This window comes from Lipophrys pholis (assembly GCF_963383615.2).
Source record: "Lipophrys pholis genome assembly, chromosome: 5".
NCBI classification, from domain to species: domain Eukaryota; kingdom Metazoa; phylum Chordata; class Actinopteri; order Blenniiformes; family Blenniidae; genus Lipophrys; species Lipophrys pholis.
This window is the reverse complement of record NC_137628.1, coordinates 8,453,458-8,478,076: the sequence shown is the minus strand read 5'-3', so window position 1 is coordinate 8,478,076 and position 24,619 is coordinate 8,453,458. Positions and strand designations below refer to the sequence as shown.

General features: G+C 47.7%; 2 protein-coding genes across 2 annotated transcripts in view; one reads left to right on the top strand and one right to left on the bottom strand.

Moving 5' to 3' along the window:
- The window catches only part of LOC308109670 (STE20-like serine/threonine-protein kinase), a 19,632-nt gene extending 8,913 nt beyond the window's left edge, over window positions 1-10,719 (top strand). Inside the window, exons 5-18 of the mRNA XM_080463397.1 lie at window positions 53-125; window positions 202-396; window positions 974-1,055; window positions 2,199-2,315; window positions 2,507-3,361; window positions 3,475-3,605; window positions 4,152-4,275; window positions 4,374-4,553; window positions 5,002-5,131; window positions 5,601-5,725; window positions 5,819-6,010; window positions 6,982-7,107; window positions 7,180-7,293; window positions 8,468-10,719. Of these exons, the coding sequence (XP_080319523.1) occupies window positions 53-125; window positions 202-396; window positions 974-1,055; window positions 2,199-2,315; window positions 2,507-3,361; window positions 3,475-3,605; window positions 4,152-4,275; window positions 4,374-4,553; window positions 5,002-5,131; window positions 5,601-5,725; window positions 5,819-6,010; window positions 6,982-7,107; window positions 7,180-7,293; window positions 8,468-8,614 (2,591 nt within the window). The 3' untranslated portion in view covers window positions 8,615-10,719. The remainder of the gene's footprint in view (window positions 1-52; window positions 126-201; window positions 397-973; window positions 1,056-2,198; window positions 2,316-2,506; window positions 3,362-3,474; window positions 3,606-4,151; window positions 4,276-4,373; window positions 4,554-5,001; window positions 5,132-5,600; window positions 5,726-5,818; window positions 6,011-6,981; window positions 7,108-7,179; window positions 7,294-8,467) is intronic.
- On the bottom strand, window positions 10,362-24,619 carry LOC308109791 (uncharacterized protein; the record flags this gene model as incomplete). Its single annotated transcript, XM_080463596.1, has 50 exons — window positions 10,362-10,777; window positions 11,345-11,398; window positions 11,737-11,808; window positions 11,882-11,986; window positions 12,177-12,326; window positions 12,569-12,676; window positions 12,755-12,889; window positions 13,386-13,526; window positions 13,611-13,757; window positions 13,952-14,086; window positions 14,188-14,286; window positions 14,352-14,486; window positions 14,564-14,704; window positions 15,264-15,377; window positions 15,448-15,498; window positions 15,579-15,605; window positions 15,709-15,768; window positions 15,855-15,917; window positions 16,029-16,097; window positions 16,198-16,266; window positions 16,342-16,467; window positions 16,551-16,667; window positions 16,753-16,788; window positions 16,977-17,012; window positions 17,109-17,135; window positions 17,226-17,297; window positions 17,370-17,432; window positions 17,591-17,662; window positions 18,118-18,171; window positions 18,245-18,280; window positions 18,372-18,434; window positions 18,508-18,612; window positions 18,680-18,742; window positions 19,138-19,164; window positions 19,239-19,265; window positions 19,387-19,437; window positions 19,745-20,083; window positions 20,495-20,617; window positions 21,551-21,595; window positions 21,675-21,749; window positions 21,956-22,120; window positions 22,219-22,263; window positions 22,448-22,525; window positions 22,601-22,654; window positions 22,899-22,997; window positions 23,187-23,324; window positions 23,408-23,455; window positions 23,777-23,830; window positions 24,288-24,335; window positions 24,418-24,619. The coding sequence occupies 50 exons, from the start codon at window positions 24,617-24,619 to the stop codon at window positions 10,734-10,736; spliced, it is 4,407 nt and encodes a 1,468-aa protein (XP_080319722.1). The 3' UTR covers window positions 10,362-10,733.

Sequence of the window (24,619 nt, the reverse complement as noted above, 5' to 3'; positions counted from 1 at the left end):
GGTCGTCTTCAGCATTTTGGACCTAATTTCTGGATTTGCTTGAATCTTCCAGCCGACTTCGGTGTGTCTGCCAAAAACACTAAAACACTGCAGAGGAGAGACTCTTTCATCGGAACGCCTTACTGGTGAGTAAACATCACAGAGTTCACCGGCCGTCGGTACGTCCCCATCCAATCTAATCTTCCACACATGTGGTCCCAGGATGGCTCCTGAGGTGGTGATGTGCGAGACGTCGAAGGACCGTCCCTACGACTACAAAGCCGACATCTGGTCCCTGGGAGTCACCCTCATCGAGCTGGCCCAGATCGAGCCGCCTAATCACGAGATGAACCCCATGAGGGTGCTGTTAAAGATCGCCAAAGCAGACCCTCCCTCGCTGATGCAGCCGTCACGCTGGTGAGAGTCGGCAAACGTCCCTGAATATTTATGATCCATGACGTGTGAGGAGCGGTACTAGAAACTTGAAGTTATGACCGAGTCAACGCAAGAAAAGGAACTAGTTAGTTGGTAAAGTTCCTGTGAATAATGGTCACTTAGCTGTGTTATTGTAGTGTTGTCATTAGCATTAGCCGAGCTGACACCACTATGTGGGTCAGTCTAAAGACTGATTGACACATTAAGTTGATCTGAAATTACATCGGTTGGAGGAAGATGCTCTGTTATCTGGACCTTAGCTCTGTTTTATAAACAGATGAAAGGAGAAGAAGCGGCAACAAAACGTCTGAGATAAACTACCAACACGATGACGGCTCCTAGAAAGGGAAGTTATTTAAGCATGCTAACGCTAATCCCATCTGCTGTGGATAATGCTAACGTTGCCGTCGGAGAACTGAGTTAGTCCAGGATTGGCTGCTCCTCCCCCAGTAGAACACAAAAGCGAGCAGCAGGACAGAGCGAGACAGCAGCTCTGGAACAAAAGGAACTTCTGACGCTGAGGTAGCCGTTAGTGACTGGCAGCTGGTGTTCCTCTCAGGTCTCCAGAGTTCAGCGACTTCCTGAAGCGATGTCTGGACAAGAACGTGGACAACAGATGGGGGGCGCCACAGCTGCTGCAGGTAAAAGCTGTTTTCCTGTACTCTTTAAATCCTCCCCCTCCCCGACCCGCGCACCACCTGCTGCCAGCGTCGGCAGCAGATCTGCGGATGACACCTGTCCCGCTGAGTCCGTCCTCCGCTCACGTCAGCACAGCACCCGGTGCTCAGAGCCGCCCGGGACACTTCACACACACACACACTCACTCACTCACTCACTCACTCACTCACTCTCTGAGAACACGACCGCGCCTCGCTCCGGGCACAGGAAGAGCTCATGGGCTTGAAGGTAGAAAAATGCGACCTGCCGCCGACCAAGTTTCTGATCCGGAAAAGGCTGCACCTCCTCAGACCTGCACTGGAATATGTGCAGCAGATGTCCAGGAAGGTGAGGTCGTAGTTAGTTGTTCATGTGCTGTGCTGACAGACGGTTTTTAAGTCTCTCTTGTCATACGGGCATTTTAATCAGGAGGGTTCCGTTTAGCGTCTTCGGACTCTTCAGCCTTTTAAGCTCCACCGCAGATCTGCTCGGCTCTGCAGTGTTGTGTTCAGTCTGCTGTTCTTCACTACAATATTCTGAAGATCTTTAAAATATGAGTCTGTGCTCTCCATGTTGTCATGGTTCTGCATCTTCTCATGGCTCTTAAGTTCCCTGCATACTCATAAGAACAAGAAGAGTTTGGCTGTGATGTCAGCCAGCTGCCGGAAAAAAAGCATGGTTTGGCAGGAGAGTTCATACTCTGAGAAGAAGCAGGCCACGCCCCCCTCACAGCTCGCACACGCCTGTGAAGCAGCGTTTTAACTTTTCAACTGCACAACTTATTTCTTGCTTCAAAACTTTTGAGAAATATAATTCGCTGAACTGTTTCAGTAATAAAAGAGTGTCCAAGTTTGGTCTGGTTATCATCGCAGGAGCTGACAGCCCTGACTGATGCGTTCAGGGGCATCACGTATCTCCGACTTGCTACATGTTAATGGGATGCTGGCTCATACCGTAGCGATGCTACATGTTAAACATGATAAAAATACGGAAGGCACACAGAAGAAAATGACGTCTCTTTGTTCGGCAGGACCCCGGAGTACCGAATTTTGTTCTTGTTCATATGGAGTATGAATCGGCCTTTAGTCTTCTCATGGTTCTCTTGGTTCTCCGTCTTCTCCCTGCAGCACTCCTTTGTGTCCAGCCTGAGCGACAGTAAACCTCTGCGGGAGCTGATCGCTGAGGCGAAGGCCGAGGTGACAGAGGAGATCGAGGAAGAGGAGGAGGAAGCTGAGGCACATCTGGTGAGATCCTCCATCAGCCCCAACATTACAACCACCCCCATTCAAATGATTTACTTTATTTCCCCACTAATAACACAATTCTACAGATTTTACAAAGCTCGGTCAGGTTTTTCCGCCTCAGATCGAAGCTCCTCTGGTCTCTGTCGATACGAGTGTGGCCTCCTCTCAGTGGATTCTTCCTCTCTCTGCAGGGTCACAAACGAGCCCCCTCAGACATTAGCGTTGCCAGCTCGGAGGATGAGAAGATCCCCCTCTCCCCCTCTATCCTGGAGTCTGTCCCTGAGAAGGCCGAACCGTCTCTGCCCATCCCCGCTGAGACCCCGCCGGTCAACCATGTGGTGGACGCCAGCATCACAGAGGAGTCTGCGGACCCTGCAGCCCAGCAGGAGCAGCAGCAGCAGCCGGAGGAGGAGAAAGCTCCTGAAGCTGTGGAGGATGTGTCCTCACCCGAGGCTGAACCCGAAGCTCCTGTGAAGGAGCTTCAGCAGCTGGAGATCTCTGTGGAGGATGTGTCCTCACCCGAGACTGAACCCGAAGCTCCTGTGAAGGAGCTCCAGCAGCTGGAGATCTCTGTGGAGGATGTGTCCTCACCTGAGGCTGAACCCGAAGCTCCTGTGACGGAGCTCCAGCAGCTGGAGATCTCTGTGGAGGATGTGTCCTCACCTGAGACTGAACCTGAAGCTCCTGTGAAGGAGCTCCAGCAGCTGGAGATCTCTGTGGAGGACGAGAAGGAGGTGGACACTGCAGAGCAGGAGGAGCAGGCCGAGAAGACTCCTGCTGTGGAGGAAGCAAGCACTCCGCAGGAGGAGGACGAGGAGGAGCGCTACAGACACCTGAAAGTGTCCTTGACTCTGCCGGAGCAGGAGAAGGTGGGCCCGAAGGAGGAGGACGGGCAGAAGCCCCCCGAGGAGGAGAAGAAGGTTCCGGACAGAAGCAAAGACGACAAGGAGAGAGACTCCGACTCAGGAAGGAGCAGCCTGGACCTCAACTTGTCCATCTCGAGCTTCCTGTCCAAGGCCAAGGAGCCGGCAGCCGCCTCCACACAGGTAACACACACACACACACATAAGTAACACACACATACAGGTAACACACACACATACAGGTAACTCATAGACACGCACACACTCACTCACCTCCTCCTCTGTGTGTCCATCAGGACACCAAGCGACAGAAAAAAACTCTGAAGAAGACTCGGAAGTTCATGGTGGACGGAGTGGAAGTCAGTGTGACCACGTCGAAGATCGTCACTGACAATGACACCAAGAACGAGGAGATGAGGTTCCTCAGGTACACATGCACACACACACACACACACACACACACACACACACACACACACACACACACACACACACACACACACACACACACACACACACACAGAACAACAAAAATCAATAAGAGAATCAGTAAATGGTGCGCGTCAGATATAATAATAATTTTTAAACAGTATCAGTTGTTTGTCTATTCAAACTATTGTGTGCTGGGATGTCTGTAGAAGGACCCGTGAACGTCCTCACCTTCACCTCTTCTCCGCCTCTCAGACTCAGACAGATCTGTTTTAAAGTGGATTTCGCTGTGACAGACATTTCATCTGTCGTCACTTTAAACCCGACATAGAACCTGCAGCAAGAATAAAAGTGTTGTCTTCATGCAACTCCACTTTTTAAACACATACACGTCTTTGTGGACACAGATCTTCATACACTCATGACACAGACTCTTGACTGTGTGCAGCCTTTTATAGAACAAACACTGACCTGGTTCCTCCTCCTCTCCCCCTTCTCCTCTCGTCTTCCTCCGCTTCCTTTCTTCCCTCCTCTCCCCCTCCAGGCGACAGGAGTTGAGGGAGCTGCGTCTCCTTCAGAAGGAGGAGCAGAGAGCTCAGCAGCAGCTCAGCAACAAGCTGCAGCAGCAGAAGGAGCAGATCTACCGTCGCTTCGAGCAGGAGACCACGGTGAGTCTCTGGGGAATTCCCACTTCCCAGGGTAACCGGATCGCCTGAGTCTCGGTTACCGTGTCAGGTAGTGAGAGCTCTGTCTGTGTGTCCTCCAGAGTAAGAAGCGTCAGTACGACCAGGAGGTGGAGAACCTGGAGCGGCAGCAGAAGCAGACCATCGAACGTCTGGAGCAGGAACACACCAACCGGCTGAGAGATGAAGCCAAACGCATCAAAGGAGAACAGGACAAGGAACTGTCCAAGTACCAGAATGTACTGAAGAACCGCAAGAAAGAGGTGAGAGACACACACACACACACACACACACACACACACACACACACACACACACACACACACACACACACACTCACTCACTCACTCACTCACTCACTCACTCACTCACTCACTCACTCACTCACTCACTCACTCACTCACTCACTCACTCACTCACTCACTCACTCACTCACTCACTCACTCCTCCACCTTTTGTCAATAACTGCTTGGTGAGACTTTGAGGTTGAGTCGCTCTGATGAAACTTTAATTAAGGAAAAGAGCAGAAGCAGATTTCAGAGTTCTACTTGAAGAGTGTTAAGCATTAGGCCGAGCCAAGTAGGACAGATTAATGAGCAGACAGTTCCCTGAGCCAATAAAGGCTCAAGAAACTGTCGGAACGCACACACAAACGAGCGAGCCGTGGCCCTGGTGCGTCCTCACATTCTGTCTTCCTCCTCCTCATTGCAGGAGCAGGAGTTTGTGCTGAAGCAGCAGCAGGAGCTGGACGGAGCTCTGAAGAAGATCATCCAGCAGCACAAACACGAGCTGGCCACCATCGAGAGGGACTGTCTCAACCACAAGCAGCAGCTCCTCCGAGGTAACACACAGATCCTCGTTTCTTTATGCTCTTAATTCGATATTTATTAGGTGATTTATTCTCCATACTTTTTTTTTTATCCACACATTTATCTGTGCTTTTTATTTTTCATTGCTTTTTCCTATTGTCACTTTTCTTTTTTCCCTTATTTAATAATTGTATTTATTTTTTTAATTTATACTTCATTCACTTATCTTGATATTCATGTATTTATTTTGATTCATCTTTTCACTCACAAACTTAATTTACATTTTTTTTTTAAAAAGAAGAAATTCCTGTGTTTGCTTTTTATCTGTTTATCCCATCAGTTATCTCTACATTCATTCATTCATTCAAAAGTTATATAATTTGAGGTAAATCCATAAATGTAGACGTATGTAGATCAATACACACATGTCCAGAATGTGTATGTGTTTATTTGGTTTGAGGACTGAGGGGTGTGAGGCTAAGCTCTGTGTTTGCTCTGCAGCTCGGGAAGCGGCCATGTGGGAGCTGGAGGAGCGCCACCTGCAGGAGAAACATCAGCTGTTCAAGCAGCAGCTCAAAGACCAGTACTTCATGCAGAGACACCAGCTGCTCAAGAGACACGAGAAGGTACAGGTCGTCTCTCCAGAGAAGAAGTGGGTGAGAAGTTTCCTCTTTCTAACCTGCCGCCGCCTCCTCCTCCTCCTCCTCCCGCTTCCCTAGGAGATGGAGCAGATGCAGCGCTACAACCAGCGGCTCATCGAGGAGATGAAGAACAAGCAGACGCAGGAGAGGGCACGACTGCCCAAGATCCAACGCAGCGAGGCCAAAACACGCATGGCCATGTTTAAGAAGAGCCTCCGCATCACCGTGGCAACCATCACCCCCGAGCAGGAGAGGGAGAAGGTCAAACAGGTGAGGAAGGGGGAGGAACCCTGAGGTCAGAGGTCTCGGTTCTATTGTTCATCAGGTTGGGCGATGTATCGAAATTAACGATACATCAAGATTTTTCTCAATTCATTTTAGAAAAATAGCCCCGCCCCCACCTGCTCTCTTGGCCCCGCCCCTACCTGCTCTCTTGGCCCCGCCCCTGTCCGCACGCTCACACCACTAGCGTCTCCAGTTTGCAGACAAACACAACAAATCATCGGACAGAGACGATTTAAAAGTTGAAGAGGAGGAACTGGAGGTTTCACCTGACCCAATGTTGAGCAGAAAAACACAACCTGCAGAGAGTACTAAAAACATGTTTTGACCAAAAGTTTGAGCACGACAATTTAATTAGATAAGCTCTGATTAAGAAAAACACGTGAATAATCAGGGAGACACATGAACACTTTCGTGTAAACCTAAAACACAGACCATACTTTACTTGTATACACATGATGATAATAGGAGTAAATCCCCATCCTTTAATGTATAATCACACTCTGGCTTCTTATGGATTTTTATGACACTGTGCCACAAGGGTTAATCTGATTCAATGAGGTCCCCGACTTAGATACGGTCGATGTTTCATGTCATGTCGGGTGAGCATGAATATGTGTCCAACATATGGCTCATGGGCCAAAACCAGGACGTCAGAATGTCCAGTCCGGCCTGTGAGATCATAAAAAAAATATGGAGACATGAATTTTGGGCCATATCACCCAGTTCTAACTAGTTCCACACTGTGTGTGTGTGTGTGTGTGTGTGTGTGTGTGTGTGTGTGTGTGTGTGTGTGTGTGTGTGTGTGTGTGTGTGTGTGTGTGTGTGTGTGTGTGTGTGTGTGTGTGTGTGTGTGTGTGTGTGTGTGTGTGTGTGTGTGTGTGTGTGTGTGTGTGTGTGTGTGTGTGTGTGTGTGTGTGTGTGTGTGTGTGTGTGTGTGTGTGTGTGTGTGTCTTCAGTTTGCAGCTCAGGAGGAGAAGAGGCAGAAGAACGAGCGTCTCCATCAGCAGCAGAAACACGAGAACCAGATGAGAGACCTTCAGCTGCAGTGTGACGCCAACATCAGAGAGCTGCAGCAGCTGCAGGTAGAACACACACACATGCACACACACACACACACACACACTCTCAGCCCTAACACTGTGTAAATGTTTCAGAACGAGAAGTGCCACCTCCTGATCGAACATGAGACCCAGAAGCTGAAGGAGCTGGATGAGGAGCACAGTGCGGAGCTGAAGGAGTGGAGAGAGAAGCTCCGACCCAGGAAGAAGGTCATCCTCCGTTCATCCATTCGTCACTCATAGTCATAATTATCCAACACTTGTTTTGACACTTGTCCAACACAAGTCTCTGATCGCGCCGGGTTTTGGTGGAACTACCGTGAAATTGTACAGTTTAATTTTCTGCAGTTTTCTGTCAACACAATGAAATTCTGTCTTTTAAGTAAAGAACGGTTCATATTCTCCTTTTAAATTGTGCTGAAACACAGAAATCACATGTTCACAAGTATTCACAGCCTTTATCGACAAGCTGAGCTGTCAACAACGAAGGCTGCCTGGTTTCCTCCCAACATGAGGCTTTGGATTCACGTGGAGGACTTCAGTCTGTCTCCTCAGACCAGAGAATTTAGTTTCTCGTGGTCTGACAGTCCTTTAGGTGCATTTTGTCAAACTCCAGAGAGGCTGACATTTACCTTTTACGAAGGAGTTTCTCCTGTCTGGTCATTCGGCCATAGAGGCCTGATTGGTGGATTGCTGCAGAGAGAATTGTTCTTCTGGAAGGTTCTCTTCTCAGCACAGAGGAACACTGGCGCTCTGACAGAGTGACCGTCGGGTTCTTGGTCACCTCTCTCAGTCCCAGTTTAAATCAGTTGAGATGGCCGGTTGTAGAGAGAGCCCGGTGATTCTGAACTTGTATTACAGACGATCGAGAACACTGCTCATTGGGACGTTCAGGGCAGAGGAAAGGTTTTTTTTTTTTTGTTCCCTTCCCCAGATTTGTGCCTGGAGACAATCCTGTCCGAGGTTTACATTTCCTTTGACTTCATGCTCAGTTTCCACCATTGGACCATATATAGACTGTGTGTCTGTCCTCATCCTGTCCAATCCACTGAATTTACCACAGGAGTGCTCCAATGAAGCTGTAGAAACATCTCAAGGGTGATCCATGAAAACTGGATGTTGAGCTTCATGGTAAAGGTTGTGAATACTTTTGGATACACTTTATTTCTAACGAGATCGTGAAAAGTAAAAAAAAAACTCCGGTCCAAATAACTTTAAGAAGCTGAATCATCTGAAAGTGTTGAGCAGGGTTAAAGAAAACGTTGGATCATTTCAGGATGGTCTTTCTGTCAGCAGTTTGCATGTTCTCCCGTGCGTGTAAAGAGCTTTTTATTAGACTGATGTTGTTGAGGTGACCGAGCGCGATGTTTGCTTCCTGCTGCAGGCTCTGGAGGAAGAATTCACCCGCAAACAGCAGGAGCAGGAAGTCTTCTTCAAGATGAGCGGAGAGTCCGAGTGCCTTAATCCGTCCACCCAGAGCCGCATCTCCAAGTTCTACCCCATCCCCAGCGTGCACTCCACCGGCTTCTAGCCCCGCCCTGTCCACCGGCTTCTAGCCCCGCCCTGTCCACCGGCTTCTAGCACCACCCCGTCACTCCACCGGCTTCTAGCCCCGCCCTGTCCACCGGCTTCTAGCACCACCCCGTCACTCCACCGGCTTCTAGCCCCGCTCTGTCCACTGGCTTCTAGCACCACCCCGTCACTCCACCGGCTTCTAGCGCCGCCCTTTGCACTGGCTCCTAGCACCGCCCGGTCCACTGGCTTCTAGCACCACCCCGTCACTCCACCGGCTTCTAGCTCCGCCCTGTCCACCGGCTTCTGGTGCCGCCCTGTCCACTGGCTTCTAGCCCCGCCCTGTCCACCGGCTTCTAGCACCACCCCGTCACTCCACCGGCTTCTAGCCCCGCTCTGTCCACTGGCTTCTAGCACCACCCCGTCACTCCACCGGCTTCTAGCGCCGCCCTTTGCACTGGCTCCTAGCACCGCCCGGTCCACTGGCTTCTAGCACCACCCCGTCACTCCACCGGCTTCTAGCTCCGCCCTGTCCACCGGCTTCTGGCGCCGCCCTGTCCACTGGCTTCTAGCCCCGCCCTGTCCACTGGCTTCTAGCAACGCCGCTGTCACTCCACTGGCTTCTAGCCCCACCCTATCCACTGGCTTCTAGCCCCACCGCTGTCACGCCACCTGTTTGAAGCTTCGCCTCTCTACCGGTCCACAAGGATTCCATCCCTGCCCTGTCCACCGGATATAATCGCAGCTCTGCCCTCGGGATTCTAGCCACGCCCCTCAACCAGATTCTAGCCCCACCCCTTCACCGCTCCACTAGGTTCTAGCCCCGCCCCATCACTCACTGGCTTCTATCCACGCCCCTCTACTGCTCCACCAGCTTCTAGCCCCACCCCTTCCACCGGCTGCCCTGATGGTAAAGACTGAGGTGGGAGCTCCTTCCTTCCTTTCTTGGCTCTCTGACCTTTTGACCTCTGCCCGAGGCCTCTGGAGACATTTTCAGCGCCTCGTCAAACATCTGAAGGTTTTCCTCCTTGAATCCAGTGCCTGTAGAGCCTGAATCCAGGATCTTCTGATAATTTGCTGCTCGTTTGGACTTTTGCACTAAAGAAGCGACAGAAGTTTTCTACCACACGATTCGATTCATGGCGATTGAATAAGATGGAACTCCTGGTGAAACTTTATTATAATGGAATCATGCAGATTTCTTAGATTTTTAAATGCAACCATTACACAAACAAGTTTCTCCTGCAGGTTTTTATTTGTCCTCTAGCTTCAAGGACATGACTGTTACTTCCTGCATTAAAAGAGCGTCGACCACTACCGCTAGCTTTATCTGTTTGAAGGTACACTATGTCAGACTGAAGTAAAACCACCTGTCCACTAGGTAGTAGCAGTGAGTCAGAGCTTCTTCTTCTTCTTCTTATGTCTTGGACTGAAATCAGGACTCACTGCACCATCTACTGGTACAAAGTGGGATAGTGGCGCTGTGCTAGCTGGTTAGCGTGCAGGAGCTAAAGCACATTGAAATCATGATTTCTTTTCTTTTCATTGCTCATATTCAGACTTCAGAATGAAGAATCTTTCTTACTGTACCTTTAAATTTGATACTCCACTAAATGAAGAACTCCAAAAGCTCTGCTAGCTTGTTTTTAGCTTTCTTTTTAAGCTTTGTAGCCTTAAAGAAATCTTTTCTTTTTTTTTAATGATTTGAATTTTTTTTGTAAAGCGAATCGAACGGTTAAAGAAAAATGGCCACATGTTTTTTATTTAATCAGATTTATTATGAATGATACAAAAATAGAACAAAAGAAATGGACCTGACTGGTTTAGGCCATGGAGACCTCTGATTGGTCCATTTGATCTCCTTTCTGATTGGCTACTGTGAGGTTATGTACAATAGGAAGGAGTGCTGTGCACCCACTTTACTACAAAGCAGAAACATGAAAACATATCAAAGGTTCAGGATGTCTCTCATGTGGCTGTAAATAAAGTCTCTCCTCTTGAATTCTGCCGTTTGCTTCTTGAACTGATCCCTCCTGACAGGAAACACTACAAAATAAAGCTCACAGGTAAATATAACCCCTCACAATGTCCCCCATGTCCTCATAAGTGACACAAAATACAATTCAAAACTTCAGATTTCAAACGTTCCTCCTCCTCCTCTTAGTCGCCAGCAGGTAGTCTCCTGAAAGAAAGACATTTTGTTTTATTGAAATGAGCTGGATTCCATGGTTTTATTATCTAATTACCTTGTTGCTTGTTGCTAAGCGATCACAGAGTGATTATTGTTAGTTTGTTTTATGGAGAAAAAAAAATAATTTTACATCTCTTCAAATAGTCCAACCTTCAATATTTATCAGTTCTTGTTTGTTTTGGACAAGATGAGGAGCTGATGTTACAAATGTTTTACCCACTTGTCCTCAGGATCCACATGCTAACCAGCTGGGGAAGTGACGGAACGCTGCGACTAGAAATTTTAAATAGTTAACAAGCTTACTGACACTACGCTATATTAACTCTCACAGTAAGCTTATTTCGTTGGCTCTAAAAAAATCTCAACTTTTGGTCTGAAATTAGTTTTAGTAATTACTAACAACCTAACTGAAGCTTCTGTAAAATAAACTGAAGCGTTTGAATTTTCTCGACGTCATAAATATTAAAGGTAAACTTTGATTTGGGACTAAAACCTGAACTTGAGCAGCACATCCTGCCTGAAGATTTTGAAAGACGAGCAAGCAAGATGAAGACTAACCTCTGTCCCCCTTTGGTCCTGGACGTCCTTCAGGTCCAGGAAGACCTTGATCACCTGTGAGTCCACACAAACACACAATTCAGTCACAGTGCGTTTGGGGTCCTCAGGAGGTTATTCAAAGGGGGAGTTCATCAAATTTACACAAAAGATTGAATTATTAAAACTGCCAGAGTCTGCATGTTTAGTGGCTTTGACCTGTGGAAATATCCAATCATCCTCCTGTTGGATGTGATCAGGAGCAAACATGACTAATAAGAATGAAAGGGAACTAAGAACAGAACCCCGTGGAACTTCACAAGAGAGCTCCCAGAGTTTGCTTGATGTTTGATTTTTGCTGATTACAAGCGTAACTTTGAAGTCTCCAAACACAAGGAGGATAAAAAGTGGTGCACCTTTCTCTCCTTGGGGTCCCGCGTCTCCCTTCTGTCCCGGCCAGCCCGGTGCTCCCACGATGGCTCCGTGTTCTGTGGAGAACCGACCGGTCGTTAGCGCACAGACTCTCACGAGTTTCATGATACCTCGGTTAGATTTGCTCACTTCGGATGAATTCCACTAAATCCGTGACGTTGGCGTTAGACCCGAACAGGCGGCTGTACCCTGGTGGTCCGGGGGGGCCGGGAGGTCCATGGAGCAGGCCTTGAGCTTCAGGGATAAAGAGAAACGGATCAGGTTCAGTTTGGATCATGTTCTCCACAGTGAAGGAGTGATAAATATCCAGGTTTAGTTCCAGACTGAGACCTTAGTGAGTGGAGTCTACATGTTCTCCCTCGGTGTGTCGACTGCTGCGGTTCTCTGCAGTTTCTCTGACAATCTAAGAATGGCAGTTACTCACATTTGATGTACTCCACTAAATCGGTGGTGTTTCCATGGGAACCAAGCCCGCGGCTGTACCCGGGGGGTCCCGCTGGTCCGGGGGGTCCCGGAGGTCCCTGGAAGATCCGACTGTTGTAGTCTTTCACGATGTCATGCAGGACGCCGCGAGCTGAGGAGGAGAGAACGAGATGAGAGATTTGTAGTTGGTCATTGATTCCAGGAACGAGGTACTTCTTGAAAACTTCACAGAGTTATGAACTAATCACAGAGTGAAAAAGTAACTAGTCACTTGGTAAAAGTTTCTGTGTTAATGATGGTCACATAGCGATTACTGCAGCAGCTTGTTTTATACAGACCTCCTGACAGCTCAGTAACTGGGGAAAAGTACTGTAGTTACAGTGATTGGCTCACATTTGATGTACTCCACCATCTCAGCCAGGTTTTCTGTGTAGGCTGGTCCAGGAGGTCCGGGGGGGCCCCGAGCTGAGCCTGTGACCACGTCCTGGAGGAGACCCTGAGCTGAGCGGTGAATACAGAGGTCAGAGGTCAGACGACGACTCGCTCCGGCTTCAGTCCGACTTTCAGGATGTCACCTACTTCTGATGTAATCGGTTACTCTGAGTGCCATACTCGAGTAGTCTCCAGCCACACCCGGCTCTCCTTTGTGTCCCGGAGGTCCTGGAGGACCGGGAGGGCCAGGAAGTCCGAACATGGAGCCGCTCAAACTGTCGGCTGTAGGGAAAACGGCTCAGGTCAGAGATCGCACACATTCTGTTTCTATTGTTATTGTTATTGTTATTATTATTATTATTATTGTTATTATTATTATTATTATTATTATAATTATTGTTGTGTTTTCTTTGAGGGGATTAGCATGGGAAATAAACATTCATACCTGTAAAAACAAAGAGTAATAAAGATGTATTCAATTGTTATTATAAAAATGTATAAAATGGTTATCTTATCAAAGAATAGATCCCAGATAAATACATTTTCAATAGTATATTAAAAATAAATAAATTAAAATAAATGTATAAATAAAATGATGAATGTCTGCATATGTTTAAAAAGATAATTAATACCGATCTGAAGAAAAATGAATAAACTGATAAGGCTGAAAGATTTTGTCAATGACAAGAAGAGATAAGATATTCCACAAAACTTCAATAAATAAATATCATTAAATACATCAGTGATAAAGGGAACTACATTTCTCCCCCTCACTCACTCTTCATGTACTCCTGCCTCTCTGCTCGGGCTCGCTCTCTGTTGGAGTGCTCAGTGAAGGAGACCAGGCCGTGGACGGCACCAGCAGGCCCAGAGGGCCCCGGGGGTCCGGGGGGTCCTGGAGGGCCTCTGAAGGCAACACCTGAGAGAAACAAAGGAACTTTAGAAGTGATCAACATCAACGTTGTGGCCCGTACGGTCCCTCAGTTTTCTCTGCTGGACTCACTCTGCAGGTAGTCTTGGATACTGGAGCCCGCGTAGCTGGTGAACCCTGGTGGTCCGGGTGGTCCCACTGATCCCACTGGGCCTGGTGGTCCAGGAAGACCTGGCACTCCAGGAGGTCCCTGAAGGCCCACGCCATTTTCATGGTGACCTGAGATGAAAACAGCCTCATGAGTTCAGCTGAGGATTTAAACTTTCAAGCACGCTGATGCTACTCGCAGTCACTGTGAATGCAGTGCTAATGCTAATCACAGCGACCGTGAATACAGGCTAATGCTAACAGTATTAGCATTACCGACTGAGAATCCAACCTGAGACCCCTTCAGGAGGCGCTGTAACACTCACTGTTCATGAGGCTCAGTACGCGTTCAGCCACCTCCTGCGTGTTAATGCTGTAACTGCTGAACCCTGAACCTCCAGGAGGTCCCTCTGGTCCCGGGGGTCCCGGGGGTCCGGAGATGTATCTCCTCACATCGTCTCCTGCGACACAAAGAAGAAACCGAGGTGGAGATCTGAAACATCTCAGACAGTCATCGCCTCCTCGTAATGGTAAAGAGTCGTGGACTCCAACTGAGACTTACGCTGTAAAAGGCCGATGATGTCACTGACCGAGGAGGCGCTGGCTGGTCCAGGAGGACCAGGGGGACCGGGAGGACCAGCCTGACCAGGCAGACCAGAACCTGCAGAGAAAACGTTAGAAAACCTGCAGATTTCCAGAATAAATGCTGGACCATTGCGTGCTCACTCTGGATGTAGGCAAGGACTCGCGTGGCAATGTCGTCCACCTGCCCGCCAGAGCCTGCAGTACCGGGAGTACCGGGAGTACCTGGAGGACCGGGTGGTCCCGGAGGTCCGGCCAGGTACTGTCTGATGCTTCCACCTGTGGAAGCAAGTGAGTGTACTCAGCTGTTTGGAACAGTTTACCTGGTACATGAACCAGAGGAGAGCTTGGCTTACTCTGCAGGTACTCTGCAACATACTGGCCCACATCAGCTCCAGATCCACTTCCAGATCCGTCTCTGCCTGGAGCTCCAGGTGTCCCTGGGGCTCCAGGCTGTCCAGGCGGGCCTGGAGGCCCAGTACTGTATGAGCCCCCTGCTGAGGAATTCAATTTATTTGTTAGAAATGAACAATATAATCATTGCAAATCTCCCTGCTGTTTTTGACTGCAGTTCTGCTGTAAAGGTTCCTGTTCGATTTGTTGCCGGTATTTGCAGTATTACTCCAACCAAATGTTGGAAAAAACCAATGAATGTCAAAGCAGTACACCTCCCATCCAGAGGGGGTGATGAGGAGAGTCAAACAGTGTTGATCTACGAGTAAAAACAAAAGTCCACTTTATTGGAACTGTGGAAAAGAGACGAGTCCTTGTCGAGACGGAACAACAGAAATACTTAAATAGTTGAAGCTCAGTGACGATGTTTGGGTTCTTTAAACCGTGGAGGCTAAAAAATAATGAGAAGAAGTCGTCCAATTCTAGACATTCCTGAACCTCTAAAGTACATCTCAACAAAACAAAAATGACCCAGGAATTAAAAGTGGACCCCAGTACTCGCAGTCAGAACATTAACTGCAGTTCTTCTGACGGGTCCTGGTACTTTTAGAAGTTTGGAGTTCTTAGAGTCATGTCTTTACACATATGAATCAAGGTTTTTACCTGCAGAGGAGACTCCTGGAACTCCTGGAGAACCCGGAAGACCTGCATCTCCTGGAAGCCCGTCTGATCCTGATGGACCCTGAGCCCCCCTGGGTCCAGGCTGACCCGGGAAACCTAGAGACAAACAGTTTGGAATCAGACGTTTGCATGTGGACCTATATCTTCTTCTACTGGTTTCCCATACCGACACCTGGTTCTCCTGGACTCCCTGGAAGACCTGGTTGTCCTGGTTCACCTGAAACATTCATCATTACATCGTCACAATTCTGATTCTGAGATCCAGTTAACACCCAGAGTGTGATGAGGGAGTCTCACCTTGGTACCCTTGCGGCCCCTCGTCACCTGAGAACAACAAAAAAGAGAGAATTTCAAACTCTATTTGTTAAAAAGCTTCATAAATAACACAAATATATTGTTTTCAAATGATGGTAACGGTTGAGTCTACCTGGTATACCCTGTGGACCCTGAGGTCCAGGTGGTCCAGGTGGTCCAGCAAAGAAGGTCTCTGTGATGAGAAAAAGAATTTAAATGTGACACAAAGATAGAACATTTGTCTCCCAACAGCCCTGAACTGAGGTAAACTTCAGTTACCTGAGGTCGGAACAAAACTTCCGGGCTCTCCTCTCTCGCCTGGGGGTCCTGGTACACCCTTACCTGTAAAGATGTAAAAAAAAAAACAAAGATTAATATAAAAAAAAGCAGGACCAATCGCTATATGCTGATGATGCACTTGGCTCTTTCTCTCTATCAGTAAGTCCAGTTCACCTGGCTCTCCAGCAGGACCTTTGCGTCCTTGGGGTCCAGGGGGTCCTTGAGGTCCCTCGTGAGCCTCCCCTGAACAACAGTGACACAGCGTTTTCCCTCATTGTTGGTTCGATTTTATCTCATTTCTTTGCAGACTTTCTAGGTGCCTGATGAGTAGACGTGAACGTACCAGATGGACCTTCAGGTCCAGGTGCTCCAGGAGGTCCTGGTGGTCCCGGTGGGCCAGGAAGTCCAGACACTGAGGAGAGTTTGGGAGGTGAATGTTACCGTGTCACGACCACCGGACGCCAGCACAGACACACAGGTGACTCACAGTTGACTCGACTGGTGCTGACGGTCTCTGATGTGACTCCTTCTCCGGACTCGCCTTGTTTTCCTGGTCCCCCCTTCTCCCCCCTCTCACCCTGTTCCCCCTTTTCTCCTTGTTCCCCCTTTGGACCTGATGGAGAAAGACCAGCCGTCAGCCTGCAGGACCTCGACACACTGGTGGAGGCTACACACGCTTCAGGAGATGGCATTTACCAGGTTGTCCAGGACTCCCGGCAGGACCGATGGGGCCAGACAGACCGGGAGCTCCGGCAGGACCTGGAACTCCAGCAGGCCCAGGAGGTCCAGGTATGGCCACGGTGTCAGAACCCACTGGAGGCAAGACACAGGGACATGTCACTTCACAGGACACGATGTTTTCCAGACGACATAAAATCAGGCAAAATGTGGGTCTTACACGGAGAGATGATTTTGCCAGGTGATCCCGGTTCGCCTGGAACAAATCAAAACAATCGTCACTTCAATAAAACTCTTTTTAGCTGAAGTATTACTTCTTGTCAACATTCAAAACTTTAATACTGTCTAAAAACAGACATTTTGGCTCGTTTAATCGGTGAGCTCATGATGAAAAGTACGTAAACGCGTCGAATTGTAAAAACGAGGGAATTGTGGATAGGTTACCTCTATCTCCAGGTATTCCAGGTTTTCCAGCAATGCCTCAGGTAATGGGAAGAAAGATTTACTTAGTTTTTTTAATCTTAAACGATGATTTTTTAAAGGTCACAAATGAAGATATCGTAGATAGTCTCTCACCTGGGGGTCCTTGCAGTCCAAGTTGGCCTGACGAGAAAAAAAAAAAGAAGCAAAGTCAATGTTGTTTATTTGGGGTGTTTTTGTGTTTAATGTTGATGAAGGAGAAAGTTCTGGTACCTGGAGGTCCGACATCTCCAAGAACTCCAGGCTGTCCTCTGACTCCGGGAGGTCCCATCGCTCCGGCTTCACCTGATGTTAACCGCCGTTACTCAGCCGTCAGTATCACAAATAATCACTGGTACTTACTGAGCGTCACCTCACCTCCGACTCCTTTAGTCCCCTTTGGTCCGGGTATTCCCGGAACTCCGCTTTGTCCATGTTCACCTTCAAAGGTAAACGTACGTTAGTTTCATGGCAGAAGCTAGAAAGTTCCTGTAGATGAGTTTCATTAGTTTTTAATTTATACGTTATAGACAAAGAATAGCCTAAAAAGATGAAGTAAAAAATGACAAAGAAGCCAGTATGAGTCTTTAAAGAATCACCTGCGGGTCCTCGTGAACCTCTCTCTCCAGAGTCTCCTTTAGATCCCGGGAGCCCCACAGACCCTCGGTCGCCTGCGCACAAATGACCAATTGTTAGCAAGGCAAAATGCTTAATTTCTTCCATTTGTGCATGTTTCTTTTAAAATCATACATTCTATCACTTTATTATTTTTCACTTCATTAACTTGTTTTAAAAATTTCCAAATATATATTTTATTAATTTTGCTTCTGCAAAAGTCAAGAAAAGTCATCACTGCTAACAGGAAGTTAACAGGAAAGAAACAAGAAGCTAACAGGATGGTAAGAAGTGAACAGGAAGTTCACATGGAATTAACAGGAAGTTGTAATGGGAAGTTAATAGGAAGTTTCTAGAAAGTTAACAGGAAGCTAATAGGTCGTTAGGACATCAACAGGAAGTGAACAAAAAGGTAAGAGGAAGTTAACAGGAAGTTACCAAGAATCTAACAGGAAGTTCACAGGAAGATGATATAAAATGTGTGCTATATACTGTGTGTGTGTGTGTGTACCTTTCTCTCCTGGCGCACCAGGCTCTCCGTTGAATCCCTTGGCACCTGGAGCACCTACACACAGGTTGAACACTTTAAAGACTCTGAAAGCCGAAATAAAATCCATTTGTGCATTCTCCATGATTACCTGGACTACTAGGAGGTCCCTGGTCTCCCATCGCACCTGAACACGCACACGCACACACACAGGTCATTGATAACAGACTGATTTAAAGCTGAGATTAAAGTCCTGCGAGCCGGCAGTGACCTCTGACCTTTCATCCCCATTGGTCCGGGGAGTCCGGCCGGTCCGGCTCGTCCTGGTTCACCTGCGGCTCCTGAAGAGGAAACACAGTCAGAGCCGCTCGGCTCTTCTTCGCCTCCTCTCTCGCAAACATGAGTGTCTCCAACCTTTCTCTCCTTTCTCCCCGAACCCTGGCGCTCCGGGCTCTCCTCGGGGGCCCGTCGGCCCCTCCCGGCCCCTCTGGCCTTGCGGGCCCTCGACCCCGGATTCACCTGGACCAAACACAGAGTCACACACTCTCCTCACTTCTGAGACAAACCTCCTGGAACTCCTGCTTACCTGCGCCGCCCTTCGGTCCTCGAGGTCCGTCCAGTCCGGGGTGTCCCATCTGACCGGGGGGCCCTTTAACAAGAGGGGGGGTCATAACACCAACAAACTTTAACATCAAGACCAAACACCAGCGCAGGTAGTCCAACAAGGACCAGAAAACACTCCAACTATACGTAAACTGGAGAAAATAGACAAAGTACACAAAAGAATTCACAAAGAAAACAGACAAAGTGATTAAAAATGAAAAAAAACAGACACAAAATGTTAAATGAATGAATGTTAAAAAGATTAACAAATAAATGAAATGAAATCACCAAAAGTGAAGAAAAACAAACATAGAATGTGAATAAAAAAAGAAAAAGACACACGAAATGAGTATAAATGACAAAAAAACAGACAAACTGTGATAAAGACTTGTGAATTGATGGAAGATGCGTTCGGACGCCACGGGACATCACAGCACTCACCTGGAAGTCCAGGAAATCCCCCGTCACCTGTCAGAGACACAAACATCAGAATGTCCAACAACCACGAGCTCAAATACCTGCAGAACCAGAACCACACTAACCTTTATGTCCCATCGCTCCCGAGTCACCTGGGAAGGGGGGGGTTAGGGAAAGGGGGGATGGGGGTGGGGGTGGGGGGACACAACCACAGCTTGAACAACTCACACACCAACATGGCTCAGCAGTTTTTCTGAGAGAACGCTGACTCACCTTTAGGTCCTGGATCACCTCGTTCTCCTTTCAGAGAGTACACCAGGCTGTCTGTACACACACACACACACACACACACACACACACACACACACACACAGGTCACATGGCTGTATTATTGTAGTGTTAGCAATTAGCATTCGCTAACATCCAGATTATAGAACATCTTCCTCCCACTCATGATGGAACCATGTCTCGTGTACTGGATCATTGGACTGACCCACACAGTGCTAATGCTAATGCAAACACTGCATTATTAATAGGAACTAGTTACTTTCCCTCTGCAGTATGTCTGAGAGTAACTTTCAGTACTTGTTCGGTGTGGTTCTGTACTAGCTCACTGGTTAGAGGTTTGTACCTCGTACGGGTCCTGAGTGGAGTTCCGCTCGGACCAGCTGTTGCACAGCTCTCTGCAGGGAGGCGCTGTCCATCCCCAGCCCGCTGCCGGCTCCTCCTCCCGCTCCTCCCAGTCCGACTCCTCCTCCTGCTCCTCCCGCTCCACCCAGGTTTATGGTGTTGTCGGAGCGGGTGAGGCCGGGAGAGGAGCTCTGGTCGATGTAGTGAGAGTCCAACGGGTCGATGATGTTGATGCCAGAGGAGGAGGAGAGTCGGCTGGTCCGTGCCGAGGTGGCGGCGCCGGTGCCAACGGCGGCCTCCAGCGTGTCCACGCGGTTCTTCAGGCGCTTCACTTCCTCACCTGGAAGACAGAGGGCACTAGAAACCAACAAGAAAAACCATTCACGCTGTAAAAAATCATTTGATTCAAAGTGTGACACATCGATTTTATATTTAATACACATAAACTGAAATGGTTTTTTGTTTTTAATTTTAGTTTATAAGTCATGAAATCAAAAATATCCCTCCAACACTCGATCTGTCCGTCCGTCCATCCATCCATCCATCCATTGATCCATCCATCATCCATCCATCCATCCATCCGTATGGGGTCACAATTTCAGTATAGAGAGTAAAGAAGCCCAGATATTTCTATAACCCCTCAACTTCCTCCAGCCCAGAGATTTAATCTCTCCAGCCCACCTCCATCCCATGAGATGAGATCAAATAAACGAAATCAACGAAAAATCAGTTGAAGACGCTGCAGTCGTACCTAGAGCGATGAGGCCAAATAGGAGTCCGAGGAGGAGCAGCAGGGTAAGCAGGAGGCCCAACAACCATTTCCACCAACTACAACACGAACAAAAAGACAAACCGCAGTCGTCCTTCTGGGTCTCTGCAGGAAACACACACACCTGAGGTCAAATTTAGCTGGATTACTAGGATAAAAGAAATCAGAACCTTTGTCAATGTATAGAGAAAAGTATTGTGAGGATATCGTACCAATCGGGAATGAGTACTGTACCAACATTGACAGCCTTGCACAAGTAAGATGTGATTCTCAAGTGAGTGTCGTACAAATCTCGAGTGAACATCTTGAATTGAAAGCAACCCGCAAAGAGACCGTTAATTGTGAGTGAACATCGCACAGTGTTTTACTAATGTTGAGCAAGCTGTCGGCGAATGTTGAGTGAATATCCAGGAAATGTCGAGCGTATCACGCGAATGTCAAGAGAGTATTGCCGTAATATCGTGCAAATGTTGCAAAAGTATCATGCAAATGTCGAGTGGCCATTGACACATCCATTTTCTCCCGCTTATCCGTTTCCGGGTCGCGGGGGTGGCAGTCTGAGCACTGTCACCCAGATCACACTGCACCGATTAAGAACCTTTCCTGCAGGTGGTGAGCCCACGGGAAGGTGGTGCCCGGCGTGGGACATGAACCCACTACCTTGAGATTGCGAGTCTCATGGAGCAATGTTGATCAATTTACAGGCAAAGGTTGAGCGACGGTTGTGCAAGTGTTGAGAATATACCCAGCAAATAACATACAAATTTCAAGGAAGCATCCTGTGAAGGTGGTTTGAATGTCTAGTGACTATACCGTATAAAAGTGTCAGGTGAATGTTGAGAGTGAAAGTCTATCGAGAGAATGTTGTATGAATCGCATAGCGTCTACAAAGGCACTACTGTATAGATATCATGGACAACTGCAAGGAGTATTGTTCTCATGGTACGAAAGTGTCGAGTAAGTCCTTCAACGTTGAGAGAGAATCGGATAACTAAAACATGATAGTCTTTGGGTTTTTATTACAAATAGAAACTGTACCTGCATATGTGGCTTTATCCTTTGTAGCTACTTTGACAGTGGAAGCTGTAAAACAGTGACAAACATGAACATGAACAGTAATGACTCTTTATGTGCCCATTGATGAGTGTAAGCACACTTTTACCATCAGTTCCTTCCTCCACCGTGCTGAATGACTGTTTCTGTTTCTCTCTCTTCAGAGAGTCGTCAGAGTAAGAAGCTGCAAAACAACGGTCACATTTTTTGGTCCAACACATTGAAAAGTTGAATTACTACATCTTTTTTAACAGGGTAAGAATTTTGTGGAAGTCCCTCAGACTGATAGCCGACGATCCTGTGGGTGTTCTGCTCCCCATCAATCTCCCATGGCAGCTGATAATTCTACCACAGATGAAACATCAAATATGTTTAAAATATAAGTCGTACTGTCGAAGGAAGCGGGAGCAGCGGCCATGAACGTCTTCCCAGTGTCTTTGGCCATCACCAGCCGCTCTGTCTCCTTCTTCACCGGAGCGTTCTCCTTCTCCATCAGCACAAACTTGGAGTCTTTCCCAGGAGCCTCGTCGCTGACAAAACCGCTCAGTCTCGCTGCTGCACATCGATGACAAGGAGCAGGACGGAAACAAAATTCAAACAAGTGGAAGGTGAAGGTGGAGCTAAATCTGTTGAGTAGTTCTATGAGAAATCACCTGAAGTCACACCTGTTCCACCAACGTTCTTCTGTACTCCGTAAACTGAGAGGAGATAGTGACAGGCTGTCAGACTGTGTGTGTGTGTGTGTGTGTGTGTGTGTGTGTGTGTGTGTGTGTGTGTGTGTGTGTGTGTGTGTGTGTGTGTGTGTGTGTGTGTGTGTGTGTGTGTGTGTGTGTGTGTGTGTGTGTGTGTGTGTGTGTGTGTGTGTGTGTGTGTGTGTTCCACCTGTTGAGGACGATACGGGTGCTAAAGGAGAGAGGAGAGTTGGAGGTGTGCTGCAGAGGTTGTTCTGAACCCCATAAACTGGAAACAACAGAGAAACAACCTGTTAGCGTGTGCGTTTGTTTGTTTTCTCATTTGTGCGTGCGTGTCTCTTACTTGAGCTGCCGGCTGACAGTCCTGGAGATCCCATGGTCAGGTTGTTCTGCACTCCTAAACACACAAGGCGAATGTTATAGTAGTAAGTAACTGTTGGGTTAGCTGTTTTGGCATATGCTAACAGCTAGCACTGGCAGATAGGAAAATACTACCGTTCTGTTTTCTTCACAACTAAAAACCTAAATCTCAGAATATCATATCGTTGACATTTACTTCAACAGAATTTGAAACTTTCTGGTTTGGCGTGTTTCTGTTGCCACTTTTTACCGTTTAGTTTCCTGCTATTTGTGGGCGGTACCTGTGTGGTAGAGGGCGGAGCCTGATGACAGGTTGTTGGGGTTGCTGTTGTAGGCGTAGCTGCTGCTCACCCCTCCAGACCAGACGCTACCGTATTGCTCTGCGGAGAGGGTGGCCACAAGTGAAAATGTTTTCAAATGATTGAAGCAGAATTCACAAAGCGTTTGATTCTTTACCCACTAATAGAGAACATGAGCTTGGATTAGAGGAGGTATAACAAGAGGTCTTCATTTTCGCTTGAAAATATTTTCGTGTCAACGGTGTCACAGAGAGCATTGAGGAATCTAACCTGCAGCCGAGCTCTCGGAGTAGGTCCTGCTCTCCACCTTCCTGGGGATGGGCAGCGTGTTGTTGGGGGACGTGGAGGGGCTGGTCCTGCCCGACCCTTTCCCCCTCAGCAGGCGCTTGACGTCGTCCAGCTCCGTCCCTGCAGAGGACGAGACAGAGGACGAGACGATGAGACGATGCTCATACTCCTGCAGCTGTTCATCCTCAGGAAGTCGTACTCACAGCTCGCTGGAGGTGAGGCGCTCTGAAGTCTGGTCCTGATCTCGCTCTCTGGAAAACATCCCCAACAATCATTGCACATGTTAGCATTACCACTGCTAACTCGCTGTGGTTATCAATTCCCGTACATTAGGAATCGAGCGGTTGAATCACTTAGATAATTTATGTTCATTCGTTAGCATGGCAATAACTAAATCACACTCGGTATCTGTTTTATCCTTTAGTACACTTTTTGCTATTTTTACTCATTAAAATGTGGTTGCTTGGTCCATGTCTTAAGTTCTTCTAGACTTGCAAACTGGGAATACAGATTATTAGTGTGAAATCTACAAAAGAAAAACAAAGCATTAGCTTGAGACATTGTCACTGTACCTCTGCTCTGAGTTCGCCCTCTGGTGGCAGAAGTGGAGGTTGTACTTGAAGTTACTGAAAAGAAAAAAGTTAACAAAAGTTTGTTTTACGCCATAGGCCCAGTAAGGATTTATGAAGTACTTTAGGAAGAGAAGTTATTTTTATTTGCAACAGAACTAATTTCAACTGCAAGCTAATAAACATTAACACAAAAATGACAAGTATTAATATGTAGCCAGGGAGCTGTTGAACTAGCCTGAAAAGCTAACTACCTAATATAAATGGATAAATTAATATAACACTCATAGATAGAGAGAAATAAAAGTTACAGACACATAAATAGCTGTAAAAATGAAAGATTAAAATAGATAAAATAGAAACTTGAGATGGAGTCCTTCTGAGATGTTGAAGATTCCAGAACTTAAGCGTCTGCAGTGATTTCTTTTGCATTTTTCTGAGAGTTCATGGTCTTTGTGGTGTTCGTGGAGTTCATGGAGTTTGAGGTGTTACCTGCTCTCTGTGTGAGACTCACCATAATCCTTCCTGCTGTACTCTGGAGATGAGTTTGGACTGGAGCTTTCTGAAACGTGGAGATAAACGTCTCGTGACGTCGGGCTTTTCTTTCAAAGCACATACAGTTTGCCATTTGACACCTGACTCACCGTCGAAGACCTCCGCCAGGGCCACAGTCTTCCTCTCCTTGGACGTGGCTGAGTGAGTGAGAGCAGAGGATGAAGACCCCCTCCTGGCCTCCCCGGACCCCCCAGAGCTGTAGCTGGTCTTGGCGACTGAGGACACAGTCACAGCACCAAGCCCCTCCTCTCTTCTCCCCTCCCCGCTCATACTTGAATAACTGTAGGACAT